The sequence below is a fragment of the Ahaetulla prasina genome, chromosome 3 (genome assembly GCF_028640845.1).
Source record: "Ahaetulla prasina isolate Xishuangbanna chromosome 3, ASM2864084v1, whole genome shotgun sequence".
In the NCBI taxonomy this organism is placed as follows: Eukaryota; Metazoa; Chordata; class Lepidosauria; order Squamata; family Colubridae; genus Ahaetulla; species Ahaetulla prasina.
The window spans coordinates 27,129,267-27,150,795 of NC_080541.1; the positions used below are offsets into that span (position 1 = coordinate 27,129,267).

Sequence of the window (21,529 nt, forward strand, 5' to 3'; positions counted from 1 at the left end):
ATGCATCATTTAGTTTATTTGATACCTTCCAGATGTGTTGGTCTTCAACACTAAATAGGCAAAGATCTTTTATTTATTTGTATGATTAATTTTCATAATTTTCATTCTTTAAAAAAAACCAAAACCTTGACGTTCTCATAGGTTGGCGTTAGCGCCAGATTCCATAATTATGTAGTATAACTATGAATGAAAATAATGGTTATAGCCCTGATCCTTAGGATATTTGGAAAAAACCATTTTGATTTTGTTCCTTTAACTTCGGAATCAGTTTTCATCATTAACTTAACACTTTTCTGTAGGAGACCAAAAACTGCTGCTGGAGCCAAAGGATGAAGTCACCTCCTTGCTGCTTGTCCCTTTCTTCTGGGGCCTCTGGAGAGGAATTAGGTGAGAGCACATCCTTCGATTCTTTGGAATCCAGTGTCTTCTGTAGTGAGGAAGGGCCAGGATCCTTGCTACAGCACGTAGCTCCATCCTTGGACTGCATGACCGTCAACGTTGGAGGCGCCCGCTTTGTGCTGTCCCAGAAGAAGCTTTGTTGCTATCCGGACACTCGGCTAGGCAAACTAGCAGTAATGGTTTCAGCTGCCCGGGATGTTGCCTCCAGCCTTTTGGAACTCTGTGATGATGCCAACTTGGTAGAAAATGAATATTTTTTTGATCGGAACTCTCAAGCATTCAGTTATGTCCATAACTATTACCAAACTGGCAGGCTACATGTAATGGATCAGCTGTGTGCACTTTCCTTCCTGCAGGAGATCCAGTACTGGGGGCTGGATGAGCTCATGATTGATTCCTGCTGCAGGGACAGGTGAGCAATTTGGGGGTCAGAAATCCATCCGAGTGGCTTACTTAATTTGGTTGTAGGAAGATACAAAGGCAAAGTTAACAGAAATTAGAGAAACATACGCGGGCAGTGGGTTCAGCCAACCAAACTAGATAATATAACAACAGGCATATTACATCTGTAATGAGTTAGCGGTAATCGAAAAGAGAAGCAATAAATGTAAATTACAGGGTAGCAGACTGGGTAAGTTCAACCCTTCAAGTTTGCTAATGAATAGAGGCAGAAGAATGTTAATTGAGCCCTGTATGAGGGATGCATATATATTTTTCTGTAATAAATTCAGATGTTTTTTTAAAGTGTTGTGGTAGATGAATCTGTTAAGTAAAATGTTAAATAGAATTAGATTTTTTTCAGAACTAATTTACCCTTTTCTACCATTATTAGAGGGATGCGATGGCTCAGGGGCTAGGACATTGAGCTTGTCGATTGAAAGGTCGGCAGCTCAGCGGTTCAAATCCCTAGTGCTGCCGTGTAACGGGGTGAGCTCCCATTATTTGTCCCAGCTTCTGCCAACCTAGCAGTTTCGAAAGCACTTAAAAATGCAAGTAGAAAAAATAGGGACCACCTTTGGTGGGAAGGTAACAGCGTTCCGTGCGCCTTTGGTGTTGAGTCATGCCAGCCACATGACCACGGAGACGACTTCAGACAGCGCTGGCTCTTTGGCTTTGAAACGGAGATGAGCACCGCCCCTTAGAGTCAGGAACAGCTAGCACATATGTTCGAGGGGAACCTTTACCTTTACCATTATTAACTTTCAAGAGGGAAAGTGGTGGCCTAAACAATTCCACAGGGCATGTTGGGAACAGGGAAAGCTGGTCTGTTAAGAAAAGTGCTTATATATTTTGTCATACAATGTATAGTAAAATAAGGGTAGAGAATTTGATACATCAATCTGGCCCGTAGGTCATCAGCTATAATTCAAAGTGCCTAGCTTGTGTTACAAAGTTATTCACCAACATTGCATTTTAGTGCTTGAATATATAGTATTTTAAGGATTATAGAGCAGGGGTCTCCAACCTTGGTCCCTTTAAGACTTGTGGGCTTCTAGAATATAGGGGTAATAGAATATAGGGGTAAGGAAGTTTATCAAAAGAATTTGATTAAAAAAGCATTTCTAGAGTATTATAGTAAGTTGTATACTAGGGATATGATTGATGATATAGAGATAGAAAGATATTTACAACAACAAAATATTTGTGAGCTTACAGAAAATCAAAGAGAAGAACTGAATCAATTAATTACTTCAGAGGAAATTTTGTTAGCAATTAAGCAACTTAAAATTGGTAAAGCACCAGGTACAGATGGCTTAACAGCTATTTATTATACAAATTTACAAAATGAGATGGTTGAACCACTTAAAGAGTTATTTAATAAAATTCAAATGGGAGGAGATGTTCCCCCTTCATGGAGGACAGCCTTTATTTCGTTAATACCGAAGGAAGATCGAGATGGTATTAAAGCAGAGAATTATAGGCCTATATCACTTTTAAATACTGATTATAAGATATTTGCCAAGATACTTGCTAATAGATTAATGCCAGTGATGAATCAAATAATTCATAATGATCAGTCAGGATTTATTAAGGGTAGGCAGATGAGATATAATGTGAGGCAAATTGTAAATTTACTTGAATATTTGGAACGAAACAACCAAATCTCACCGGCATCTTTTTTTTTGGATGCTGAAAAGCTTTTGATAGATTGGATTGGCAGTTTTGTTTAAAGTAATAGAAAAATGCAATTTGGGGATTATTTTATCCATGCAATTAAAGCAATATATCAGAAGCAAACAGCACAAATAATAGTAAATGGTGGGTTAACAGAAACTTTTAAAATTGGGAAAGGGACGAGACAGGGATGTCCCTGTCTCCATTACTTTTATTTTAACTTTAGAAATTCTTCTGAATAAAATACGTGGTTCCGATCAAATAAAGGGAATTAGAGTTAAACATCAAGATTATAGATTAAGAGCTTTCGCAGATGAGGTGGTTGTTACTGTATCTCAACCAATATACTCAGCTACTGGTTTAAAAGATATAATTGGTCAGTATGGCAAAGTATCTGGATTTAAGGTGAATCAGCAAAAGACAAAGATGATAACTAAAAATATGAATATACAACAAAAAGAAGAGTTAGAAAGAACTACGGGTTTTGAAATCGTTAAAAAGGTTAAATATTTAGGAATATATATTACAGCTTCAAATGTTAAATTATACAAAAATAATTATGAGGTATTGTGGCAGAAGGTATGGAAAGAAATGGAGAATTGGAAGAAGTTACAACTATCCTTGTTGGGAAGAATAGCGGCTATAAAAATGAATGTTTTGCCCAGGCTTTTATTTTTGTTTCAAATGATACCGGTGCTTAAGAATGATATTAAATTACAGGAATGGCAAAAGGGGGTTAATAACTTTGTATGGATGGGCAAAAAACCAAGAATAAAATTAAAAATAATGCAGGATACAAGGGAAAGGGGGTGTGTCTTAAAATGCCTAATTTAAAATTGTATTATGAAGCAGTTGTCTTATCATTAATTACTGATTGGATTAATTTAACTGAGGAAAGAGTTTTGAATATAGAAGGTTATGGTTTGTTATATGGGTGGCATGCCTATTTATTATATGATAAGAAAGTAGATAAAATATTTAAAAATAATATAATTAGAAATGCATTATTGAGGGTTTGGAGGAAATATCAATATAAATTAGATGGAAAGATTCCAATATGGGCAATCCCGAGACACATGATAGAAAATATAAATATATATCAAAAGATGGAGGTAGTTACCTATAAAGAACTTCTTTGTATGGAAAAGGGGGAATTACAATTAAAATCTAGAGAAAAGATGGGGGAAGAAGGGAAAAATTATACATGGTTCCAATATGGACAATTACAAGCTAGATGGAAATTAGATCAAAAAATAGGTGTTAAGCAAATTGAGGATAATTTGTTAAAACAAATGAGAGATCAAGGCCAACAGCATATTAAGAGGTTGTATAATGTATTAGTAGAAATAGACTCAGAGTCCGAACTAGTTAAGGATTGTATGATTAAGTGGGCACAAAATTTTCAGCAACCAATAATGTTGGAGAGGAAGGTCTGGAAAGTAGAAGAAGGTAGAAGAGGGAAGAGTAAAAGGGGGGTGGTGACTGGGCAAGCCAGACTAATTGTATATAACTGTACATTGGATGAATTATTTGATATGATTGTAAAAATAAAACTTTTTATAAAGATTAGGACTTCAACTCCCAGAGTCTGGGAGTTGAAGTCCACAAGTCTTAAAGGGACCAAGGTTGGAGACCCCTGTTATAGAGAGACAAGATGGGCTAGTAGCTATACGCACTGGTGTCAGGAACCAGGAAACCATGAATTATAGTCTTCTATCGATCTCTCTTAGGTTTAGGAAGAAAGCAATGGCAAACCACTACTGAAAATGTTGCCTGGAAAACTGCATGACTGGTCCAAGCAATCACCAGATTCAAGGCTTGTCAGATCAAGCCTTTCAGAACAAGCCTTTTTGACTTGGGCTGCTGGCATGGGATTAAAATTATGACTCGGGTTTTTTACAAGTCAGTAGTGAGTTTTGAAAAATAAGTTTTCTCAAATCTAGAAAGTTTGGGAGTAGCCCGAAAATGACTCGCTGTGATTTGTAAACAGTGGTAAAGGTATTCTGCCCACAATTCCTCTCTTGACCATCATGTTCTCTGCCTTTAAAAACAGATTTAAGGACTATACCAGGGGTGTCAAACTCAAGGCCCTGGAGGCTGGATTCCGCCCATGAGGTGCTTAGATCTGGCCCATGGGACCTCCCTGGAAACAGCAAAGGAGCAGACCGCGGTGCCTCTGCCGGCAAAAACGGAGCTTCGTTTTATGTGGCAGAGAGTTGCAGCCAGCCATTGCAGCTCAGGAGCCCATTTTCACTGGCAGAGTGCTCGGACCGCCACAGGTGTCCCGACACAAGTGATGTTGAGCTGGCTACCCCCCCACCCTGGCCACAGTCACCCAGGGCCCTTGAGGTCAAACACAACCTTGATGCAGCCCTCAATGAAATCAAGTTTGACACCCCTGGACTATACAAATAAACATTTAAAAAAACCTGTTGGTATTTCAGACTATGAGATTAATCAAGGATGGGTAATCTTCATCCTGATTTCATAAATCTTTTGTGAGCAAGCATTTATTTATTTTATTTTTATTTATTTCAAAGATTTGGTAACAGCAATCTATCCCTTTACCTCAGTTTACTACTGGCATGAAATCTGGTTCCATCAGTTTTATCCTAGAACGGGCTCTTGATGAAAAAAAAATGATGTTCACCACTAAGTTAAATTGTGCTGATTTTGAATTTGAATTTGGATTTGGTAGACTAGATCCATCCTTGTGTTACCGTCTATCAAAGTTAATTCTTATTCCACATGTGAATTTTATTCTCTACCTTGTTTCACTTGTTTATTTGAAATGACCACTATTTCTTTAAGCAGAAACTTCACATGGCTCACTATAATAATATATAGGGGAAAATAAAACCAAACCCATAAATACAGTAAACAGCTATTGGAAAATATCAACTTAAAACCAAATCAATGTTGATATTTGCAAAAAGAAAAAAGAAAGAAAGAAAGAAAGAAAGAAAGAAAGAAAGAAAGAAAGAAAGAAAGAAAGAAAGAAAGAAAGAAAGAAAGAAAGAAAGAAAAGCAACATAAAAACCCAAAGCAACCCAAATAAAATCACAAAAATGTTATTAAAATTCAGGGAATGTCCTCTGAAATGCAAAAGCTCCCACTGATGAGTCACATGTAGGTGTTCTAAAGCAAATTTGGATGTTTGGCAGGGATATTGCCTTGATGGATGATCAGCCTTTATTCCAACTCAAGTCACACAATGATACAGTGTTAGTTTATGGCAACTCAATTTTTATTTCCCCCTGAAATTATTCCACATTAATCCTTATCAGAATTATCCTGTACCAGAGCAGCTTGCTGTAGATCTGAAATTGCATATGTAATATGGGTGAAAAAGATTTTCCCACATTTTCTTTCTCAATTGTGTGTTGCAACTTCCTCACATCATTTTTAGTGGTATTGTGGAGCAACCCTTGTGATTAAGCAAATGGTGTCTGTATTTATTTTGATAAGCGAGTTTATGGTGAATTACTTAAAGGGCTAAATTGAATTCTTCCCTTATCAAGACTTAATTACATTTATGATGACTCTCAAATACGGCCTATCTGCATGAGGATAATTCAATGTTGCAATTCAGCTTCAAAATATATAATCTTAACATCCCACTTGTTATTCAAATTGAGTATGCTGTTGCTTGGGAATTTTATTCCTATTCTTTCTTCAAAACTCATATTAGAAGTTACTGGGTTTTTTTTCAAGATCTCTGAACATTCTGGGCAGTGGTGAAATTCAGCCGGATCTATCCGGCTCATGCGATGCGGTAGGGCCAGCAGCCGGAGGCTCCACCCACCCACCCGCCTATCCACCTAGACATCATCATGTCCCATTTTTGACCCTCTGCGCATGCGTGGACGCTTTCACGCTTACATTTGTGATCCAGTAGCAAAGGTAAGTGCATTTCACCCCTGATTCTGGGCCTCTTTTTGTTGTCTGGCTCTGTTTATAATGAGAAAAGGGATCCTTTAAGAAAATTAATCCAGAATTTATTTCCAAAGATAATCTTGGCCCAATTGTCTCCCACCACTAACAGACTCTAATAGCATTGCCTACCAGGGAAGTTCAGAAATAGATATCTCAAAATGTTTTCTACTGATTTTACCTATGGACTTCTAATGCTGTAATATTAATAACTGACTGCCCTACACAGGTACTTCAGAAGGAAAGAACTGAGTGAAACTTTGGATATCAAAAAAGATGCTGAAGAAGTGGAGACCCAAGTTGAAGAAGAAGATTTCTCTGGAAGCCTGTGTTCTACCACCAGACAAAAGCTATGGGAAGTCTTAGAAAAACCAACTTCTTCTGTTGCTGCCAGGACTTTTGGCACAATCTCCATGGTTTTTGTCATTATTTCGATTGCCAACATGGCTCTGATTTCAGTGGAATTGACCTGGATGCCAGCCCAGCTCCTTGACACCTTGGAGTATGTGTGCATTGCTTGGTTCACAGGAGAACTTCTGTTACGCTTTCTCTGTGCGCAGAATCGGTGCCGCTTTTTAAAGAACGTAGCAAATATCATAGACCTTCTGGCTATTTTGCCCTTCTACATCACATTGTTGGTGGAGAGCTTGCGGGGCGAACGCAGCTCCCAGGAGCTGGAAAACATGGGACGTATTGTGCAAGTGCTGAGGTTGCTGAGGGGCCTCCGAATGTTGAAGTTGGGCAGGCATTCAACAGGTAAATCCATGTGGTGTTGGGAGCCTCTCATTCTTCTTGGGGGATTTCAGGAAAGGGGGTGGGAATGAATTTAAAAAACTGAATTACAAAATAAGGTAAGATTCCCAAAAGCTGCTTGTACTTGTACTATGTTGTGGCCCGCCAGCGGCCAGCAAAGCTGGCAGCAATGGGCCAGTCCTGGAGTCTGGGGAAGGCTCTGGTGAGGGCTCTGTTTCAGAGGCAGAGAGGGGGTCAGGGCCTTATGCCAGTTATCAGCTGCCTTCGGAGTCAGACATCAATGAGGCAGACAAATAGCTGGAGCCTGTTCCCAGTGTGCAGAGTTGCCAAACGAAGGGAACAGCTAAAGAACAAGGGTCGACTTGGGAGTAAGGCCACAGGTGGACAATGAATGGCCCCTCCCAGAGGGAATAAAAGTGAAAGGGGAGTGGAGTTTGCAGGAAGCAATTAGTTCGCTTAATAGGTTCATGACTCCTTGACAAGTTTTGAAGATATCAGCCTGGCAGCTCTCCAAGCCAGATAAGATCTGTTACTGTAAATTCTCCCTTGAAAGTCTTTGCTGGATGTGAATGAGAAGAATTCACAATAACTTAATAAAAAGAGGTTTTTGTCGGGACAAGGAGTCTGCTTCATGCTCTTGGGAAGCCTAGGTCAGAACATACTATTCCAATTCACCAACCCCAAAGATGCTTTTTCAAAAGGCAATTGGACTTTGTTTTTTCCTTTAAAACATTTTGCTTCTCATCCAAGAAGTTCTTCAGTTCTTAAGCACCTTTAGGACAACCATGACTTGGATGAGTGAGAATCTTAGTTTTGCCTTTTCATTGGGATAGCCAGTGCAGACATTATTTTAATTTTTTCCCCCAACTTCTAAAGACTTTACCAGAAGTGCTTTGAGGCTGGACTTTATAAACTAGTTTCATGGTGGGGGTTTTTTTGGGGGGAGGGGGGAGGGAGATCAGGTCAAGTTGAGTTGGAGGTTCCTTCAAAGGTTTAGCACACTTATTTTTAGTGGAAATAGGTTTCCACCTCAAGCAACAAAATCAAGCGTTCATATTATGGTGGGTGTGAATCTCAGTTGGCACGTCTATGTCTTTCTCTGAATTTATTCCCAAGACAAGGAATAAGTGAAGGGTCCTTGCTATTTTCTGAGCTTGGTTATTTTCTTGCAAACATTTCATTACCCAGACTAGGTAACTTCATCAACACTAGCACTGATGATGTTACCTAGTTTGGGTAATGAAACATCTGCAAGAAAACAGGGGACTCTCATTTCTGTCCTGAGCTACCAATATTCTCCTTTATTGGTACAAGGAATAACTCTTAAATAGCTAGAATGTTGTTGGCAAAAATTAAGAGTCACAACCATTCTACAGCTCAACCAAAAAAGGCTTTGAACAGTGTATGCATTTGGAAGATCTTCTGGCAACAAGTTGAGCTTGTTGCAGTCACTTAATTTGGACAACATTTGTCAAAGATTCAATGGTTTGCCATTATTCCAATCAGCTCCATTTTTTCCCTTCCTCAGAATGTAATAGCTTATCTTAAGGAAGGTAAAGGGGACACAGTGGCTCAGTGGCTAAGACGCTGAGCTTGTTAATTGAAAGGTCAGCAGTTCAGCGGTTTGAATCCCTAGTGCTGCGTTGAAATGGAGATGACCACCGCCCCCTAGAGTCGGGAACGACTAGCACATATATGCAAGGGGAACCTTTACCTTTATCTTAAGGAAGGTAAGTACCAGTAGCACCAGAAACTACATCTCTTCTATCCAAGGTCTTGGATTACCAATAGTGAAAGGGAATTAACAAACATAATATAATGTCCTAGGCCCTTCAGAATGAAAAGCAGAAATCTTTCTCTGTAATTGACCATCTGTTCCTTCTAACCAGCTTTTCTATAGGCAAAACCTCTTCCTGCCTTTGCTCGCTGATCCTTTCCCAAATACTTTTCACAATAGTGTCATTTTGCTTGTTTTTCTGCTTCTAATATGCTAATGAGTCTGAGATAAACCTTTCATCAAAAAAACCCAACAACAACACCTTAGCAGGAGTATTATTAGTTGACCCGCCTACAACAATTTACCAAATTAAGTAAGCAAATTAGAAAAAAAAATGGAATTAAAATGTCAAAAACAAGTGCACGGATTTGTGCTAAAGAAATGGGTTTTGAAGAGTTATGGTCAGAAAATCATGACATCATTGGCAAATTACAATTTCATTGGCAAATACAATTAAAGTACATCCGAAAAGTAGATACTATTAGTCAAGAGATGGGAACAGAGGGTGGGCACTAGGGAAATATGAGCCAATCAGTTTGTACCTTATCTCGTTGCTAGCATAGTTGACTCTAACAACAAAAACAGACAATTTAATTTATCATTAACTTACAACATATATTCCCTTCAGACCATTTTTCTTCTGTTAACTAGAAAATGAAATTCAAAAGCCTTATCATTTCTTCCTTAAAAGGTTCTTTCTCTTTTTGGTTACTTCTCAAAAAATCCTTCAAGACTTTAACAGGCCTCTTTTATATAGCCAGTAAAAAAAATATCCATTTTCTCTTTTCTGGTTTAGTAATTGCATATCCTGCCTGGGCAGGGGGTTGGTCTAGAAGGCCTCCAAGGTCCCTTCCAACTCTGTTGTTATTATTATTATTATCTTGTTTAAGCAATAAAACACCTTACCATTTGCTTCCTTACCATTCCACCTATCTATACTAGCGGAAAATTTCAAAGACCATTTTTCATAAATACCCATCCCAAGTCTCACTGATAGGATATTTTGCTCAATTTTTTTAAAAAAATTGTAATTTTTATTAACCTCTCGCTCCCTCTTGCGTCCACTCTTTGAAGTTCCATTATACCTTGTTTTCACTTCAGAAAACCCAAACAACTGTAACTTCCCATGAGAATGATTCAATTAATTTAAGATTATAGTTCAGAGTCCACCTAGACCCTTAATCCATTATTAACTTTTGAAAATCAATATTCTAAGCACCCTTGTGTTGTTTGAGCCAAAAACAGCATAACTTAATAACATAATAACAGAGTTGGAAGGAACCTTGGAGGTCTTCTAGTCCAACCCCCTGCCCAGGCAGGAAACCCTACACTATCTCAGAAACCAGCATGGATGCATAAAGAACTATCTGACAAATTGAAAGACAAAAAGGACAAATATAAAAAGTGGAAAGAGGGGCAAATAACTAAGGCAGAATATCAGCAAATAGCCCGAGCCTGTAAAGATGAAGTGAGGAAAGCTAAGGCTCACAATGAACAAAGGCTAGCGACAAAAGTAAAAAATAATAAAAAAAGCTTCTTCCAACATGTTAAAAACAAGAAAAAAGTCAAGGAAACAATTGGCCCATTGCTGGGAGAAAGTGGCAAGAAGATGACAAGCAACAGGGAGAAAGCAGATCTACTTAACTCATATTTTGCATCTGTCTTTACACAAAAGGAAAAAACAATCCAACCTATCAAAAACAGCACTACAAAAAACAGATTAGAAACACAAGTTAAAATAGGGAAGAAAATGGTAAGTGAACACCTGTCTACCTTAGACGAGTTCAAATCACCAGGACCGGATGGATTACACCCCAAGGTTCTGAAGGAACTGGCAGACGTGATCTCAGAACCACTGAACTATATCTTTCAAAGATCCTGGAGCACAGGGGAGCTGCCAGAGGACTGGAAAAGAGCTGATGTAGTTCCCATCTTCAAAAAAGAAAAAACAGATCCAGGAAACTACAGACCTATCAGTCTGACCTCAATACCGGGGAAGATTCTGGAAAAGATAATCAAGCAACGAATCACCGAACACCTAGAAGCAAACAAAGTAATAACCAAAAGCCAACATGGGTTTGTCAGAACAGATCATGCCAGACAAATCTTATCGCATTCTTTGACAAAATGACAAAATTAGTAGACCAGAGGAATGCTGTTGATATAATTTACTTGGACTTCAGTAAAGCATTTGATAAAGTAGACCATAACCTACTACTAGATAAAGTAGAAAAATGTGGGTTAGACAGCACCACCACCAGATGGATTCGTAACTGGCTGACCAACCGCACTCAACGTGTAGTCCTCAACGGAACTACATCCACATGGAGGAAGTATGCAGTGGAGTACCCCAAGGCTCTGTTTTAGGCCCAGTACTCTTCAACATCTTCATCAATGACTTGGACGAGGGATAGATGGGGAACTCATCAAATTTGCAGATGACACCAAGCTGGCAGGAATAGCCAACACTCCAGAAGATAGGCTCAAGTTACAGAAAGATCTTGACAGACTTGAACATTGGGCGCTATCTAACAAAATGAAATTCAACAGTGAAAAAAGTAAGGTTCTACATTTAGGCCAAAAACAAAATGCACCAGTACCGTATATGTGGTACCTTGCTCAATAGTAGTACCTGTGAGAGGGATCTTGGAGTCCTAGTGGATAACCATCTAGATATGAGCCAGCAGTGTGCAGCAGCTGTTAAAAAAGCCAACACAGTTCTGGGCTGCATAAACAGAGGGATAGAATCAAGATCACGTGAAGTGCTAGTACCACTTTATAATGCCTTGGTAAGGCCACACTTGGAATATTGCATCCAGTTTTGGTCGCCACGATGTAAAAAAGATGTTGAGACTCTAGAAAGAGTGCAGAGAAGAGCAACAAAGATGATTAGGGGACTGGAGGATAAAACATATGAAGAACGGTTGCAGGAACTGGGTATGTCTAGTTTAACAAAAAGGACTAGGGGAGACATGATAGCAGTGTTCCAATATCTCAGGGGCTGCCACAGAGAAGTGGGAGTTGGGCTGTTCTCCAGAGCACCTGAGGGTAGAACAAGAAGCAATGGGTGGAAACTGATCAAGGAAAGAAGCAACTTAGAACTAAGGAGAAATTTCCTGACAGTTAGAACAATTAATAAGTGGAACGACTTGCCTTCAGAAGTTGTGAATGCTCCAACACTGGAAATTTTTAAGAAAATGTTGGATAACCATCTGACTGAGATGGTGTAGGGTTTCCTGCCTGGGCAGGGGGTTGGACTAGAAGGCCTCCAAGGTCCCTTCCAACTCTGATGTTATGTTATGTAAATGGCTATCCAACATTTTCTTAAAAATTTCCAGTGTTGGTGCATTCACAACTTCTGCAGGCAAGTTGTTCCACTTATTAATTGTTCTAACTGTCAGGAAATTTCTCCTTAGTTCTAAGTTGCTTCTCTCCTTGATCAGTTTCCACCCATTGCTTCTTGTTCTACCTTCAGGTGCTTTGGAGAACAGCCCGACTCCCTCTTCTTTGTGGCAACTCCTGAGATATTGGAACACTGCTATCATGTCTCCCCTAGTCCTTCTTTTCATTAGACTAGACATACCAAGTTCCTGCAACCGTTCTTCATATGTTTTAGCCTCCAGTCACCTAATCATCTTTGTTGCTCTTCTCTGCGCTCTTTCTAGAGTCTCAGCTCTAAAACAAATTCTATTCATCCCCAATCTTTGAATCTTTAATCTTTGAATTAAAGATTCTTTCTCTAAGGAAAAGGCGATTCACTCACTTCCAACCTCCCCCCCACCCCCCGAGGTGAGTTTCAGCAGGTTCTGACCAGTTCTGGAGAACTGGTAGCGGAAATTGTTAATAGTTCGGAGAACTGGTAGTAAAAATGCTGACTGGCCCCATCTATTCTCTGCCTCCCAAGTCCCAGCTGATCGGGAAGGAATGGGGCTTTTGCAGTAACCTTCCCCCGGAGTGGGGTGGGAATGGAGATTTTACATTATCCTTCCCCTGCCATGCCCACCAAGCCACGCCCACCAAGCCATGCCATGCTCACCAAGTCACGGCCACAGAACTGGTAGTAAAAAAATTTGAAACCCACCACTGAACCACCACCACCCCAGATTCAAAGTGATTAAAAGATCAGACTCAATCAACATTTATGGCCTTTAAAAAGGCCATTTAAAAAGACTTTAAAAGACTTTAAAAAGGCTCACATGACTGTGAGTAAAGATGGTTCCTCCCTCAACTTCCAACTGCTGAACTCATAAATCAATTGCAAAATGACGATTCCTGCAGTATACTCATAAGGAATGGCTGTATGGAGTCACATGGGCTATCTCAAAGATCGTTCCTTAATCCAGAGAGAATTTCAATAGTGGGAAGCCTGCATCCCCTACCTACCGGTCCCACTGCATAATACCATTCTCCTGTAAAAGAGAATGTTTGCTTGCCGTGGTTCTCAACAGGAAGTCTCCCCCCTCCCCAAGGAGGATTATTTTTATTTGGTTATCAAATAACCATGCGGTGGATGAAAATTTATTCTCATGAGAACACTGCTAGGAATCGATGGGAAGGTTAGGAAGATTCTTATTTCTTCTTCACCTTTCCAGCATATGATCAGACTCTTGCTGGGAAGAAGATTTAAATGGCAAAAGGAAAAATGGGAAGATTATTGATGAAGCAGGAGCTCTTATCAATTTCTGGATACATTCCAAACCAATAAAGCTACTATAAAATATGAGCCGGCAGTATGATGCTGTTATTAAAGGGCATGCAAAAATGCAGATTATGCAAAAGTATTTGTATAGGAAGAAATTGTTTCCCTTTGAGCACCCTTGCATAACAATAGCTGAATCTGTTTTTCTGCTTCAACTATTAAAGCAGAATGGCGGAAACTGAATTTAGTAATGTCAAGGAAACAGTGCCTTGGCCTTATGCAGGTCATTTGATAATGTGAGACATCTTGGTTGTTATGGGCTTTACTCTCTTATTAAACAATGAGCGAAAACAATAATGTGAACACCAGCAATAGAATTGTTTTGCGTTAGGAATTTGAGGATGATGTGTATTTTTATTGTTTGAATAAAAGAATGGTAGATTTCTTTGTCGTTAAGCATTGACTTTTGCCATTTTTTTCTTATTACAGTTGTATGGTTTTTAAAAATGTGACGTATATTTCAGGTTAGAAGTGGATGTGTATGATTTTAAAAGCTGCAAAAAAGATTACCATTAGTTTTCATGTGTTTTTCCTGAGGTGTTAAATCTTTCATCTAAGAGCCAAGGACAAAGCACTTTTTTTTTGTTACATTATCAGGCTCATGAATTTTTATGATTCATTTAATAAACCAGCAACAATGGTAAGATAATAATTTCAATGAACCCTTTTGATGGAGCCTCCGCTCTAGACCTAGCATAGTTATGAAGTCACATATTGAGAAGGGTTTCAGATACATCAAGTGCTTCCTTAGGAAATCTGATGTGTTGATTTCCACTCCAGAATTTCTCTGCCAACATCACCTTTGCTAAGAATTCTGGGAGTTGAAGTTCACACTGCTAGAGGACATCCTAGTTGGAGAAGCTTAGGACTGACATTGACTTCAAGACAACCTTCTTTTAATAGGGTGATATAATGGGTACTTTATATGTTACTTCTCCCAGTTGACATCCGTAGATGTGTCAAGTCTACAATTCACAGAATTCCTAGCCAAATTGGAGACAGATAATGTAAAAACCCAATATATCTGGAAGAATGCAAATCTTCCATTTACTGCCTAATGGGAAATATAATTTGATTGAATGAGTGCCACTTCTTCCCACTCTGGTTCATTGCTCAAGAAGAAAAGCAGTAAGAGGATATCTTGCTAATTGAAATATTGTTTTTATGTTTTAGGTTTGCGTTCCCTTGGGATGACCATTGCACAGTGCTATGAAGAGGTTGGCATGCTTCTCCTTTTCCTCTCTGTGGGCATCTCCATCTTCTCCACCATAGAATACTTTGTTGAGCAAGGCATCCATGACACAACCTTCACAAGTGTGCCTTGTGCTTGGTGGTGGGCTACCACCTCCATGACAACCGTTGGCTATGGAGACATTAGGCCAGATACAACCGTTGGCAAGGTTGTGGCCTTTATGTGCATATTATCTGGAATATTAGTCCTAGCTTTACCGATTGCCATCATCAATGATCGCTTTTCTGCCTGCTATTTTACCCTGAAGATAAAAGAAGCTGCCCTTCGCCAGCGAGAAGCGCTAAAGAAGCTCACAAAGAATATGTCGAGTGACTCTAATATCAACATTAATTTGCGAGATGTATATGCTCGAAGTGTAATGGATGTGTTAAAATTCAAAAGCCGAGAAAGAACAAGTACCAGGAGTAGCGCTGGTGATGAGTTTTGGTTTTGAAGACACACACACACACATGCATACACACACACACACACAAACACACACACACACACACACAGAGTATGAGAGATGCCTAAGGTGGTAATAGCTTTAATAATAATAATGAATGCAAAGCTAATGGTTCTTTATTTCCCCCCATGCAAATCTGCTTATCTAAGTTGCTGAACATATGAACAACTAATATAGTCCAAAGGTGTATTAAAAAGTAAAACAAAACATGAAAAATACTCTCAGGGTACATAAATGCAAATTCTCTTTAACGTTTTCATCTTTCATTAGAAAACAATGGGGGGGGGAATCTATCCCAGTGGATTAATATTCCATTCTTTGGCTATAACCCTTTTATGCTCATTCCATTATGAAAAGAATAAAGGATTAACAACATAAAAATGTGTATTGCTGCATTGGTATAAAATTAAAATAAAAGAAAGGAAGGAAGGAAGGAAGGAAGGAAGGAAGGAAGGAAGGAAGGAAGGAAGGAAGGAAGGAAGGAAGGAAGGAAGGAAGGAAGCCTACTAAAACAGTAGAAGTCAACCACTGACAAGCAGCATATTCTAGAAGTAGTAGCAAAGATATAGCAAAAGAATACTTATGGGGATATCAACACTGGCATCTTTCTACTAAATGTGTGTACAGAAATTCTTGCTTTGCTTCAACAAAATACCTTGAACAGCAGAGATGAGGCTATTTGTGATGACACAATTCTCGATGGTACAATACACATTGGGTACCTGCTCGAGTGGTAACCTCTCCTGGCTACTGGAAGAGTAAAAGGTCCCAGAAGCAAATAAATACAAACAAAGAAGTAACTCTGCTTCTGTCTATTGCAGCAATAGAACTGGGTTCCTTTGTAAAGCGATTTGGAATGAATATACCATTCACAGCATTATGAACACTTTACCCATCTTAATTTTTTTGTACGATGTAGGAGAAAAAAAGCTAAGGAACGTTTGCAGTTTATCTGTTGGTCTTTCCACCGTATTAGTGGTCTTTGCAGGACATTAACAGGGTTTCTCTGGGGAGGGAGGGAGCTCTATTGTAAAATATGCTAATATTTGTTTTCTTTGGTATGCTTCAAATGAGTTGGCTAAGAACCCCCATGTACATTAAAGGTTGTTCTTTCAGAATGCAATTTGAATTCCTGATCTCACTAAGGGATTTGCCACTTAAGTCTAGGATTAACTGCCAAGACTCTGAACTCATAACACGCTTTATTATGAATGTGCTTCATACACCTGTGCTTCACAAATAAATACAGCTTTTTACATGCCAGATGAGGTATATGGAGGTATGTGAAGTAGTAGGTTTGAAGTAGAAGGAATGTGTGACTTTTCAAACAATGAGTCAGATCCAAGATGTGTGAATGGAAAGGCACCATTCATTCACAAAAAGCACTAAGATCCAATGGAAGTTTCTTCTGAGAGCAAAGATGCAACTTTCCCCCAAAATCTTAAGCAGCTTCTTATGTGGGTTTTGATTGCACTGTAAAAAAGATTGTTCCTGCTGGAGCCTTGTGTTATTTCCCAGTGATTTCCCAGTGAATGAGTCCACCAAGCCAAAACCAAAGCAATCACATTGTGGTTTAGTGTAATACAGGGGTGTCAAACTTAATTTCATTGAGGGTCACATCAGGGTTGTGTTTGACCTTGGGGGGAGGCAGGATGGGCATAGCCAGCTTGACATCACTTGTGTGTGGGGTCCTATGGTAGCCTGAGCATTCTGCCAGTGAAAGCGGGATCCTGAGCTCTGTTTTCGGCTTCCTGCAACCCTCTGCCAGTGAAAACGGAGCTCGGAAGGGCCGCATACGGTCCTCCTGAGCTCCGTTTTTGCTGGCAGAGGCACTGTGGGCTGGTCCTTTGCTATTTCCAGGGGGATCCAGTGGCTCAGATCTAAGTACCCCATGGGCCGGATCCAGTCCCTGGGCCTTGAGTTTGATATCTCTGATGTAATAGGTCAGTTCAATCAACATTTTCCCTCTAAGAACCATAGATGAGACACAGGCCCTAAAAGAGAAGAGGTGACACATTGTCTCTCTGTTCTTCACTAAGTCAAGCCACTAGGTAGTCTTACAACATCCAATCACCTTCTTTTCTCCTGTACATTCCAGATATATTCTTGGTCCCAAAACGAACAGTTTGTAGAAGCTGCTCCTTGTAGTGATGTTGGAATTTTATTACAGGTAGCCCTTGACTTACAACCACAAATTGACTTTAACACTGCTGTTGCTGAGTGAAACAGTTGTTAAGTGAATTTTGCCCTATTTTATGACTTTTCTTGCCACAGTTGTTAAGTGAATCCCTGCCGTTGTTAAGTTAATAACGCGGTTGTTAAGTGAACCTGGCTTCTCTGTTGACTTTGCTTGTCAGAAGGTTGCAAAAGGGGATCACATGACTCCAGGACATTGCAATATGAGTCATATTGCCAAGTGTCTGAATTTTGATCACACGACCATGGAGATGCTACAATGGTTTCAGTGCCATTGTAACTTTCAGCAGTCACTAAACAAACTGTTGTAAGTCAAGAATTATCAGTACATGATTAATTGATACAGTGGATCCTAATAGCTGCAAGCTCTTGGTGTGTGACCAGGAGGACGTTGCTTTTTCTGTGTGGTTTCTGTTTCATCAAGACTCTTCCTGCCTAGTCTCCTGCTGTATGTCTGATGACTGCTTTCAGCACCCCATCACTATCTCTATGTTACATGAATGCCGGCTGGCACCGAATCAACGGTATCATCTGTTGGCATTTCCATTCCAAACGCTCGGGCACAGACTGTTGCTTGGTTTCAACTCTGCATATCAGAATGGTGTCAGCACAGTTGCCTCCATAAATTCATGCTGCCTTCTGGAGTTCCTGATGGTGAGGACACAAATAGGATTGCACCACACACCTGAGGTAAAAGTTAAAAAAGAATATCTTTTCATCTAAGAAGAAATGTACGACCATCTGGGATATCTTTCATTCAGACAGCTAGGAGTTGAAACAAAACACTGAAGTATCACCTCACCCTTTAACACAACAGTGAGCAACTCAAGGCCTGGAGTCTTTATGTCTCTTCAGTTCCTTTTTAGAAACTGTCTGTCAAGGCCAAGTCTGACCATGATTTTGGAAAGCTGACAGACAGCAGGTTTTCCTGCCTGTTTTGTGTCATGAGACGACAGATTAATAATTCTCTGATTATTAATCATCAAGTAATAATTGAATAAGTTACAGCATTTGTAATCGTAGGAAGGAAAGAATTCATCCACATTATGACTGCCATGGAATACACTAGGGCAGATTTTAGGAATCTGTCCGTTTTCCTGATAGGATTGTGACCGGTTCACTCACCATCACATATGTGTAATTTTCTTGAATTATATTGAATTAATTATACTTTTCTTGAAAAGTATCCTCTATACTTTTATTTATTTATTCAATTTCTATAGCTTCCCATCTTAAAAAAGTGATGCTGAGTGATGAACAATCATAAAACAATTACAATTACATTATAGTACAGAATGGTTTCTCAGGTAACCTAGACCCAAGCCATGAAGGCCTTAAAGGTGACAAGCAGTGCCTTGAATTGCACTCAGAAACACACAGACAACCAATGTTGGTCATGCAGAGTGACCTCATTTTGCACCAGTTGAAGCTTCCAAATGATTTTCAAGAACAGCCCCATGCAGAGCACATTACAGTAACTCAGACAAGAGGTCATGAGCACATGAATGACTGTCAGCAGTGCCTTCTGGTCCAGGAATAGACACAACTGACATACAACCAAAAGATGTGCAAAGGCTCTCCTAACCACAGCTGCCACTTGGTCTTCTAGCAGGAGCCATGAATGTAAGAGGACCTCCATATTGTGCACCAGGCGTCAGCTTTGGAAGCCATATTAAGCCGGAAGCTTCCGTGCTGCCACTTTCTCATGTGTGGGAAAGTAGGAGGGGGGATTTAGTAGGGAGGGTGTCTTTAGACATAATAGCATTCTTCCTGTCGATCAAGATCAGGCCGATCCTGCATCTGGAGAAGGAGTGCTGTCTCGAGATGAGATGGATGACGATTGGAGCATGTGATCGACTGAGGAGTGAGGGGATGGTTTTGGGGGTTTTGATTTACTGAGGGAAAACCCGGACCTTTCAGATTCGGGTTTTTCCAGATGTGCCAATTTACCTATCCTAGTAAATAGAACTTTGAAAGATGCTTACTTCGGAGTTTTTAACTTGGAGCTGGGGTCTTTTTCTGGAATGCTGACACCAGGCACATCTGAGGCAGTGCTACCACACCAAGAACCAAAGGTGGAACAGCCTTGTCACTTGAGGGTCCAGATACCCAAGCTACTCATTCTTGTTTGGGTTGAGTCAAAGTCCATTGTGCCCCATCTAGGCTCCTAAGCCTTCAAGTACTGGGATGGGACATCTGTGGCATCACTCAGGGAGCCCATGGCAGAATTCTTGATTTGTGCTCATTCAGTTCCACATTTTAATCAAACTTCTTCATCAGCATCTTTCAATCATATTAGAATTACATGTCCCAGAATTTCCAGCCAATTAGTGTTTTGACAAAGACTGCAGGTTTCATCTAACTGCATTTTTGTTTGGTTCAGTATTGTTTGATATTCAAATAAATAAATTCCAACAGTGTCACTAATTACACAGAGTTGCAGAGGTCTTCTCTTTGAGCAGATGTGTCTGAGCTAAGATTAGATAGCCATCTACCTAAAATGTTTTAATTTTTAATCCTGCCTGAGACAAGTGGTTGGACTTAATTGTCCAACAAGTTCCTTCTACCAATGTCGGTCTATGATTTGATGATTCTTTTTACATGGGAAGGAAACATGGCTTGTTTTGTGACAGTTGCTTTGATCTTGCTGATGTTATGTAACGTGCAACTGAACGTGATGTTCTTAAAAATGAGTTTAAAAAAAGAATGCTAGATATACTGATATTTTTAAAAAACAGACTGTGCCTAAAAAAGGACAATCTAATTAAAGTCAAGAGGACATGTATAATAAAAATCTCTGTAAGTCATGAAATTTCATTTCATTTCCTTGCATATCTTTGTCAGGGTCCTTTTTCCCTGGTATTATTTGAATATCAAACAATACTGAACCAAACAAAAATGCAGTTAGATAAAACCTCCAAAGGTCAGAAATGGGCCTGTTTTTTGCCCTCCCAAGGTTTTGTGTGCACCCTGCACTTACCTGCATCCAAAACAAGCCACGTGGTGACTCCTGGGAGGGGAGGGGGGCGGGGTGGGGCCAGCCAGAAGTGGGATTTTGGGGTTCTCTGAATCTTAGCTAGAAGTTCTCCTGAACCCCTCTGAACCCCAAGCAGCTCCCCCCCCCAATTATTATCATTATTTAAAATGGTTCTGAACAAAGATGTTTGGATTTAAATTTGACTAGTGACTAGTGGCACTAGTCACACAGAGTTGTAGAGGTCGTCCCTTTGCCCATTTGTTTATTTTTAGAAAAAAAATATTTTTAATTGGAATCTTTGCCTTCTTATATTATGCCATTTTTCTGTACTCTGCATGCCAGGACAGTGGAAAATAGATCTTGTTCACCTTCTGTGTGATAGTCATCCAGCTTCCTGAAGGCAACTGCTAGTCTCCACACCCCAACCCTTATTTACCTTCTTAAAACCAAAACCTTGCACTTCCCTAAATATTACCATAGAACCTGTCAGATGTCTTTGGCCTTAATGGCTGTTTTGGGGTGATCTGGCAATTGTTTACAATGGGCCGAGCCAACAAAAGATTGTATCATCTTACAGTGGTTGCTGTCCACTTCATCTTGTGGGTCCACTGCTGGCTCCAAGTATTAACTGCTCTCACTTTTCTGTGATGTTATTACTGTTTCTTTCTCTCTCAGAGTATTTTGACTTCTAGGTCATGTTACAGGCAAGCCACAGAGGGAGGAGCTTGCAAGAGATTACTGAGTAGTGACTATACCGGTAAAATAGACCGTCTCAAGGAAGGAGAACTGATTGAAGGCACCAAACCAGCCTTCCTGTTGTCATCAGTCATGACAAATTGGAATCCGATCACAGTATTTAACTCATAACCAAGCTATTTTTTTCCTTCCTTAGTTCCTAGTTAATTAGTCAGTCAGTCAGTTAATTAGGTCCTTAGCGACTATATAAAAGAGGTTTAGCCTTGTTATCATCTAGGACAGTGGTG

General features: G+C 39.7%; 1 protein-coding gene across 1 annotated transcript; it reads left to right on the plus strand.

Moving 5' to 3' along the window:
- The first annotated feature begins 329 nt into the window (after window positions 1-329).
- On the plus strand, window positions 330-15,361 carry KCNV1 (potassium voltage-gated channel modifier subfamily V member 1). The gene is made up of 3 exons (XM_058177000.1): window positions 330-811; window positions 6,677-7,203; window positions 14,850-15,361. Exons 1-3 carry the CDS (start codon window positions 330-332, stop codon window positions 15,359-15,361), a joined length of 1,521 nt encoding a protein of 506 aa, XP_058032983.1.
- The last annotated feature ends 6,168 nt before the right edge of the window (window positions 15,362-21,529 follow it).